Genomic DNA, 9266 nt, shown 5'->3' with positions numbered 1-9266 from the left:
GGGGCGCCCACTCCTGGTGCAGCCGCCAGCAGCCTTGGTCACACGTCACGTTATTTTCGTAAAAAGTACTTGCCCTGAGAGGCGACGTGATTTTAAATTCAGAACCTGGCACCGTGCGGCACGTTCCCCGGCAGCGCGTCTGCTCTGGGAAACCTGGGTCTCACCCCGACTCTCGCCCACATTTTACGTGGCTCCGAGTCGCCTCCTCCCTCCCGCCCGAGCCCACGTGAGGGTCGTGGAAGCCTGTGTGGCGGGGATGTGGGAGCCGCCTCTGTCCGCTTCGCTCTCCCCACGTCGGGGCGGCCGGGATTGGCCGTGCGGCCGCAGGACCCGGTTGCTAGGAAGGCTGTGGGCTGCGCGCTGCAGGAAACGCGCCATGAATTATGCATGGCCGACCCTCAGAGCCCCGTCTGTGATGCAGATGAGCTCCGCGTCCTCACTTTTCTTCTGGCTTCTTAAGGGAAAAAAATCGGAGCCTTAAATCAGAAGCTGGCGGCTGCGAAGCCCTGAAGCCCCGGTTGTCAGTGGCGGAGGCCTGGCCCGCTGCTCTGAATTCTTATGCAAAAAAGCGGCCAGAGGTCAGTGCCTGTTATTTGTTCTGGAAAAGCTTGTAGGATTTTCACTGAACTCCGTGACCCTTCGGGGCATTCTTTCCCGTGTGTGTGATCGGAGACAAAATGGAATGTAAATGGCAGACGCGGCATCTTCTGAGTCTCAGGCACTTTTCCTCTGGGCCCAGGGCGGAGCTGGGAGGCCTGGTCTCTGGCTGCCAGGCCTTAGGCCCTGCCCGGCCTCCGCCCTCCGCCCCAGTGCTGGGGTGTGCTCGGCCTCCACTGGCAGCCTCCTCTGTAGGTTCTGGCCAGAGGGCTCTGTGCTCCTTTCCGGGGCTGTCACGGTCACGAGGCTCTGTGTCGCTTGGGTGCCATCGCTCGGTGGCCTCAGTGCTGGGCAGGGGGCTGCGGGGTCCATGGGAGAGGCTGCTGCCAGCACCCATGCAGACGCGCTGCACGGCTGGTCGGGAGGGGGCTGTGCTGCCTCCCTCGCCCGGCACTAGTGACGAGCAGGGTGCTGTCCCTCCCTGCTGGCGTCAGGCAGGAGGACTTGGGAGCGCCAGGCTGTGCTGAGAGAGGCCCCGGCCCTGCCCAGGGCGGGTTCCGGAATGAACCGCGTGTGGGCGTGATTCCAGGGCCCCCGGCGGGCGCTGTCCACTCAGCCTTGCCTGGAGTAACTCGCAGGAGGCAAAGTGTCCGCCGAGTGCCACCTCCAAGCTCTACAGACCCGTCCCCATGCGCATTGTGCCTCACAGACGGAGTGATGTGAGTGCCACCAGGGGCGGGGACTGGGGCCAACCCCGTGGGCCCAGCAGGGACCTGCTGGCACAGAGAGCAACGGACCAGTCCCCCGGGAGGCACCGATAGACGCACCTGCCGTCGCCTGCCCGGCCGGGCACGCGCGTGCGAGTGTGCGCGTGGGGAACGGGCTGCCTCTCCGTGTGGGGTGCAGGCAGGGACCCCAGGCCAAGGCAGGTCTGGGACAGGCACGCAGGGCGTCTGGCGGTCATCGGTCCCCTGCTGTCTGCACGCTGTTTGCAGTCACACCTCCTGTCACCCAGGGCTGCTGCCGGGCGCAGAGGGCACCGGGGGAGGAGGCAGCAGCAGCCCACACGCCCGAGGCCCTGCGCGTGGCCTGGCTGGACGCCCTGGCTGCCGTGTCCTGGCGTTTTGCTGCTGACTTTGTCGGGTGTTTGTGTTTGGGCTGTGGCCGCCGTGGGTGTCAGAGCCTGAGCTGCGGTTCAGGGTGCAGCCGGGCGAGGCCAGAGACCCCGCAGTCGCACCTGCTCACCTGGCCAGCCCTGAACAGACCGGCGACGCCCGGCCCGGGCCCGGCGTGGGGCGCGGGAGACGGCCGGGGTCCACAGGCACGAGCAGCTCCGTCCACCACGTGCCCGGCACTTCCGCTCCTTGGTGTTCACCGGGAGAAACTGAGTCACAGCAGCGTCCGGCACGGTGCCCTGGGATGCAGCGGGGTGCGGGGGCCGGAGGTGCCGGGGCGGGGTGGCCGCCCCTCCCCTGAGTCGCCCGGCACTCAGCCAGGGAGGCTCGTCGTCGGCCGCCGGCCACCGTGGGAGTCACGGGCCAGCGCCTGCCTCGGTGCCGCCTGCCCGCTCCGTGCTTTGCCGCCCCAAGTGGCCTCGTGTCCGCGAGTGGCCACGTTTGGGGGGCTGCGACGTGGAGACACGGCTGTGGGGGACATGGGGCTTCTCTGGGGGGGAACAGTGGGAACAGACGGTTCAGCTTTCCAGACCCTGCTCCGTCCCCGGGAGAGGCCATGTGGACGGCGGGCGTGGGGTGGCTTCAGCTCTTAACCACCAATGACGTTGGCGTCTCCCGAAGGTCTGGGACCCCACGACAGCCCACGTGCCCCAGCGGTTGAAGAATGGCAAGCCGAGGTCCACGGTCAGTACCCGAACCTCTGGTGGCCGCTGCTGGCTGGCGAGTCTGTTCCCAGCCTGACCCAGGTGGCGGGGGCAGGTACCATGATGCAGGAGACAGTGCGCGTCCTGGGACCCTTTGCCGGCCATGTGACTGGGGGGTGAGGGACGTGTGGGGGACCACGCTCTGTCTGAGGCAGGACCGCATGGGCGTCCTGGGGGCCAGCTGCCCTCAGACAGCCAGAGGGCACTTCACTCCGCAACGTTCTCTGCTGTGGTGACTCCGCAGCCCTGTCACTCAGCGTCCGGGCTGGCGGGGGCTCTGTCATATGCTGGCCAGGCTGGCCGTTTGGGGCGGGGGTATGTGTGTGTCCCTGTAAGATATTTTTCAAGACAAGCTACTATTCTGCATTGAAATAACCGCCTAAGTCATTTCCACATTCGCCCGGCTGTGCAGCCGTCGGCCAGAGCGAGTGTCGCAGGAGGAACGTGCTGACCGGCCGTGCCAACCGCAGCTCGAGAGCGGCTGCCACTAGTGGACGTGGTGAGCTCTGCCTTAGCCCCGTGACGGGCAGACCCAGCCTGGGCGCTGGGCGCTGGGGCGACCTGCGGCTGGAGTCAGCGGCCATTGCTACCCACCCTCCCTGCACACTGCCCGGCCTGGCGGGCGTCAGCTGGCCCATCATCGTTTATTATGCAAAACTGATCGCTTCTGCAGCTGAGGAATGAGGTCATCCGTATGCAAGCGGTCGCGGCCCTCTGGAGGATTCCGATTACGTGCACGTTGACACATTCCCTCGTGATGAGTGACAGCGCGAGGCTTCGGGTCGGCGGGGTCAGTGCTGGTGAGAATGATGAGCGGAACGCCAGAAGTGTCCCCGACCATCTAGGGGTGGAGTGTGCCGAGTGTCAGCCTCCCTGACGTGTGCTAATGACCCAGCGTGACTGTCACGATGAGCAGGGACTTTCACGGGGACCGAAGTGTGACTTCCCTCGTGCTCCCAGATGCCTCTTGCTTATTTACTGATCGAGGGATAATGACCTGTCCGACCTCCAAGCTGGCCAGGCCCCTCCGACCCTCTCGCCCCTCAGGCCAGGGCCTTACATTGCCCGCCCGTCCTGTAGCCTCTGGCCCAAGCCCTTCTTTTCCCCGCGTGCCGGCCCTCATGCTTCAGGGCCAGGCCGCACAGGCGGGCTGCACAGGCGGGGCGGGGACGGGGTTTCTGGCCCCGGGGCGGAGGGTCCTGGAAGGTGCCTTGGGGTCAGAAGCTGCGTCGCCCATGGCTCCAGTGCTTTGGAGACCCATTCCAGACTCGGCCTGGGGGGCCCTCAGCCAAGGAGGAGTTGGCATGGGTCATGTGCGGCCCGTCCAGGGGGGGAGGGAACCAGGGCACCCCCTCTGCTGGACTCTGTCTTCTGCTGGGACGCTTCTGGCTGAGCTCTAGAACTTTCCAAACAGCAGAGGCTGTTTATCCCCTGACCCGGCTTCTCGCTAAACCCGGTGCAGCTCCGAGAAGGCACAGACGTGACACCGAACTGCAGTGAACCCCACTTGCCGCTTGGGCAAGACGTGCTGCGTCTTGATGAGAACCTGTGTGACAGCAGCCCCGGTCGTCACACGCCCCGGGGCCTGACGGGGGCTCGGGGGCACGGCCAGCTGTCGTGGGCAGGGGGGCCGATGCCTCACGTCAACCCGATGGGGAGCTTCCCGCCACCCCCGGGCCCGCCACCCTGCGGGGCATAAGGGGAAAGGAGGGGTCCCCAGACGGGTGGGTGGGGCGGGGCAGCCCCGAGGGCCTGGGCTTCCCCCGCGTCAGCATCGGGGGCTCTCGTCCTTCTTGGGTTCAGGGCCGTGTTTTGTGGGGTGGGGAGGGAGGAGGCTCCCCGTTCGTGGCCGGCAGGCCTGATGCTCGTGTCCGTTGTCATCATGCTCACACGGAGCTCGGTGCCCGCGTGCCTGCCACCGGAGAGCGGGTGGCAGAGGCCGGCTTGGGGCGTGTGTTGGGGGCGGGCGGGGGGCGGGGCCGGACTCGCCAGCCCAGGGCTTGTTAGCAGCATCGGTCACTCCAAGCGTCGCTTCCGAACGCCCTGTCCTTCCCTAGTTTGCTGAACCTAATTCTTCATCACGCCCAGAAGCTCGGGTGCAGTGGGATCTGGGAGCGGGCGGCGAGGCCACCGTCCCACAGAGGGACGGCCCGGATGTGCCTGTGGACGTCACCAGAACCCGTCACGCCTCGCTCATCAGGTTAGGAGGGGGCCTTCGGGCCGGCCCTGGGAGGTGACGGGGTTTTGATCCTGCATGGAACACACGCCCTCAGGGGGTCGCGGCCTTGACATAAGGGACCATCGGTCACTACCGCGTCCCCACCCGTCTGCTTTCCCCGAGCTGGCTGTTACGCACGGCCCAGCACACCCTGCCCGGGGCCACGTGTGGCCGCTGAGTGGACGTGCCTGGACCTGGCCCCAGTGGGGCTCAGTGTCGGCCATCTGCCCCAGGACCCTGAGCCCCTTCGTCCCACCCTTCCCTAGGTGTGGCTCTGTGCCGCGCGTCACGGCACACTGACCAGCGCCCCACACACTCACTCCCCTGAGAAGCTTCACCGTGAAGACATGTGCTCATGGGCGGGACAGGCCGAGGGGCTGACAAGTGACGTGACCGTGTCGGGGGCAGAAGCACGTCGGCGAGCACCACTCAGAAACCGTCTGTGTGACGGGCCGACCCGCTGGCCCTCAGCGTGGGGCGACCGCCTCGCACCCAGGCCGCGGTCAGGGTTTGGAATGTCCGCGGCGTGTTCTGTGGGGTGCATGACATGTGCTCGTGGGCGGGACAGGCCGAGGGGCCGACAAGTGACGTGACCGTGTCGGGGGCAGAAGCACGTCGGCGAGCACCACTCAGAAACCGTCTGTGTGACGGGCCGACCCGCTGGCCCTCAGCGTGGGGCGACCGCCTCGCACCCAGGCCGCGGTCAGGGTTTGGAATGTCCGCGGCGTGTTCTGTGGAGTGCAGGCCTGTCACTGCACGGCCCGCTCCCCCAGGTGGTGGCAGGTGTCCTCGTCTGTGACCGAGGTGGGGGCGGGACGCAGTCACCCTCGTCACCCACGCAGGCAGACTCGGGAGGTGCTCACGCTGCTCCCCGCCTCGGCCCACCCCTCGGGGACCGGAGGACGCGCGGGAAAAGTACTCTCGTCCCCGAGTAAAGAGCAGTCGAACGTGGACTCGGAAGTTTAATCAGCACAATTACGTGTATTTATGCGTCTCAGGCTGGAGCACTTCTTTGGAAACGTAAGAAGCTGGAAGTTACACGTAGGTATAGGCTTCCTACACGCAGGTAAATTCGTCTCTATTGATTATTTCGGTTACAGATAAAGAGAAACAACTTTGGGAGGAACTAGCGACATCGAAGCAGACACACGTGGCGGCTCCGTTTAAAGACGCAGCATTTGGTGTCTTTCTCCCGTTCCGCCGGCCACGTTCCCTATGCTACTGGGTTTTGAGATGTGACAGTTATTTAAGAGGGAAAGAATGGTGTGCAATACAGCAGGACGGAAAAGGTACCGAGATGTCCTTTGTCCCCTGCCGTCTGAGGCGGGGATTCTCTGCGTCCGGGGGAGGGGCGCACCTGACGCCCGTGTCGTTTTGGCAAATCCAGCTCCTCCAGCTTCTGTGTCCGTGTGACGCCAGACCAGTGCCCACCCGGGCCCGGGGGCGGACGCCCTGGGAGGGGCCCTCACTGTGTCCCCACTTCATCTCAGCTGCTGTGGTCCCACGGAGATGAAAGACGGGGCCTCCCTGCGCTCCCTTTCCCAGCAATGGGGTGACGGCACCTGTGGTGCCTCCGCGTGCCGGTGGGCCCAGATGTCCCCGAGAGGGACGGGGGGCCCGACGGGTTCCCCCGATTTTGGTTACCCCGTGGGAAAGCCCTCATCTCTTCCTGCAACGTGCGAATCTGCTTTTACAGTTAAGAAACCAACTTGAGGATGGGGCTCGCCTGCAGCCTGCCGAGGTGACGTCGCCCGGGGTGGCCGGTTGAGATGGGCTCCCCACTGTGCTGGGGGGGGGCAGCCCGAGTAGGGACGAGTGGGGATGCTGCGGTGACAGTCTCCCTTCCCAAAGCTGCACAATATCAGCAGCTCTGTCCAAACTCCCGAGCACGCCCGTGTCCCGGCGAGGGCCGCGCTGGCTGCTGCCCGGGGGAGGCGCGGGTCATGAACACGCCGGGGCAGCACAGCGTGGCGGGCGCTGAGGGAAAACGCGTCTTTGCTGTCAGGAACGTGACGGGGAGGAGCCCGGACTCGGGGTGTCCACAGACCTTGCTACCACTGGGTCGAACAAAACACACATCGTAACTGCTGATCCACGGCGACCGCGGGAGCGAGGGCCCCACGGCCAGGCGGATGCGCCAGGGGACACGGCGAGGGGGTGGCCCCAGCAGCGTCCTCGGCCGCCGGGCTCACTGGGGCAGGGCCTGCAGGATGGCGTTCACCTCCTCAGCCACCGCCGTCAGCGCGAACTCGAACTGCTCCTGGGGACGAGAGAGGGAGCCGTGAGCGGGGCGTTGACCCTCCACCCGCGCCCTGAGCCGCGCCGTGTCACCCTGCAGAGGACGACAGGCGGCCAGCCACGTGGAGAGGGCAGCACGCCGATGCCCTAGCTTCTCGCGTGGCCACGTCACGCATGTCCCCACGGAAACTGTGCTCAGGGGAACGGCTGGCGGGGCACGCGCCCTGCCCTCTGCCTCCGATGCTGCCGCGCCCACGGAGGGCAGACTTGCCACCAAGGGTCACGGTGACGGCCACGGGGGCTTCCTGTCCCCAGAAGTGTAGAAGGCGGAGTGACCGCTGCTTTGGAAACCAGCCGATTGTCCAGCCCGCAACACGTCCCGGCCTCAGAGGTGCGTGCAGGCGCATGCTCGCGGACACGCGTGCGCGCGGGTGGGGCGTGTGCACGGGACGGAGGGGCGCACGCGCACGGGGAAAACCGCCCGGACCGTCAGGCGGGAATGACGTCGGCACCGTGCACCCCTACGAGCCAGGGCTCAGCACACGGAGAGCAACGCGACCTCTGTCCGCAGGTGGCAGGGCCCCCCCCACACGCCCGCCCTGGATGCTGCGCCGAGGCTCCTGGCGCGTCCGAGTGTGCCCGAGGACCCACGGACAGTGGCGAGTTGTGCCAGCTGTCCCCGAGTTAGGGGCTTTGACGGAGAGAAGCCCTCCTGGCGGCTTTGTGCCTGGAGGTTCGTCGTAAGCGTGGCGGCTCCGAACCCCACACGGCCGGTTTCCACTTTCGGTGCCCAGCACGTGACAGACACGTGGGACACAGTGAAGGCCGCAGGGGTCAGGGAACCCGACACTCACTTTAGGACAAAGGACGCTGCTCACCGGGCTGTGTCCTCAGCGCTCGCTCCGCGTGCACAGCCCGGCTGGACCCTCGCCCCCCAAACGCTGCCCTGCCAGCGGGCGCGCCGAGGTTTCGTGACGGCTTGTCAAGGGCAAGGGCCAAGGGAAGGCTGCGTGGGACCCGATTTCATGTGCCACGTGCCCGTTTATGCCTTTGACACGCCGAGAACTCCCCTAGGAAGGAGTCTTTAAGGGACAAGCGTGAGGGGCGCACGGGCCCCACGCCGAGGGAGAGGCCGCCCGTGTCCGAGCCACGGCGAGCGGGAAGGGCGGGGCCTGACTGGCACCCACGTCTCCACTGCCTCATCGGACGCTCTGTCTTCGCAGGACGGGTGGTGGGATCTGGGCGGGGACATGGCCCCGGCACCGGCCGTGTGGCCTGCACAGAGGCGGGTCGGCTGTGACAGCAGCGGCTTCGCTGTGCCGGGCTCTGCCCATCTGGGGAGGTGGCACCTGCTGGAAGGACGGGCCTCCTGTGACGAGGGACCCTTGCCAGGAAGGACACTGCGCTCCTCGGTCTGGCCCGCGTGACAAGGGGGCTCATCGGCCGCCGGCTCCTTCAGTGTGGGCGTCGGGCAGCGGCAGTGCCGATGTGCGCCCGGCGCCACCTCCTCGCCCGTCACGGGCGGTGACCACGAGATGATGCACATTTGGAATGGCGTCACCCGATCCAGCGCAGCTGCACTGGGCAGGAGCTGGCAGGCCAGCGAGAGGCTGTCCGCATCCGAAGCCCTTGGCTCTAAGGAGACCATTGAGCCACGGGCAGGAGCTGCACGTGGGACGGCCCTGCAGCCCGTGGCAGCCGCGTGGGGCAGAGTCGACCGCGGGACCAGTCCTCTGAGCTGCCACGTTTGCAGACCGGAGACCGGGAAGAGGGCCGGGCCGTGAAAGAGGAAGATGCGCTGACGTGAGTCGAGGCCGCAGGAGACGCCCGTCCCCCGGGTCACCTGCCCAGCACGAGGAGCGGCGAGGCAGGCCGCAGGGCGGGGACCGGGCACCGCGTGGGGTTAGAGGCGTGGGACCGGGCGGGAGCCGGGTGGGGCCTTTGGGGCTGTGGCCGCAGGGCGGGCATCGCTGGGCCTCTCTGAGCCTTGGCCAGGGCCGTGCGGGCCGCGCGCAGACGTGGGGGCCGGACAGCAGGCCTTCCGAGCCCCTCACCCCCGCGCCTCCCCAGAGCCGGCCAGCCCTGCTCCGGCCCCGCCTCTGACCCCAGGCCGGACGGGAGGTGCAGGCGCTGTGTGCGTGCGTGTGTGCGCGTCTGTGCGCGTGTGCGCTGGGGTGTGTGACGGAGACAGAGAGACACGAAGACAAACGGAGGCCGAGGGAGACGGGCGTGGGGGCTGCAGCGAGCGGCTCTGTGGCCCGGAGGGTGGTGGTGGGCGGACATGGGGCGCTGGTCCCCGCTCCGAACTGGACGACCTTGACCAGCGCTCGTGGA

General features: G+C 66.9%; 1 protein-coding gene across 1 annotated transcript in view; it reads right to left on the bottom strand.

The window, feature by feature from the left end:
• Positions 1-5655: 5655 nt before the first annotated feature.
• PTPRN2 (protein tyrosine phosphatase, receptor type N2) overlaps positions 5656-9266 on the bottom strand; it is a 299480-nt gene continuing 295869 nt past the window's right edge. The window contains exons 20-21 of the mRNA XM_025044908.1: positions 8299-8507; positions 5656-6954 (exon numbers count right to left, since the gene is read on the bottom strand). Coding sequence (XP_024900676.1) covers positions 6883-6954; positions 8299-8507 — 281 coding nt within the window. The 3' untranslated portion in view covers positions 5656-6882. The remainder of the gene's footprint in view (positions 6955-8298; positions 8508-9266) is intronic.

This window comes from Pteropus alecto, unplaced genomic scaffold, assembly GCF_000325575.1.
Source record: "Pteropus alecto unplaced genomic scaffold, ASM32557v1 scaffold320, whole genome shotgun sequence".
Taxonomy (NCBI): Eukaryota; Metazoa; Chordata; class Mammalia; order Chiroptera; family Pteropodidae; genus Pteropus; species Pteropus alecto.
This window is presented reverse-complemented; position numbering and strand designations above follow the sequence as displayed.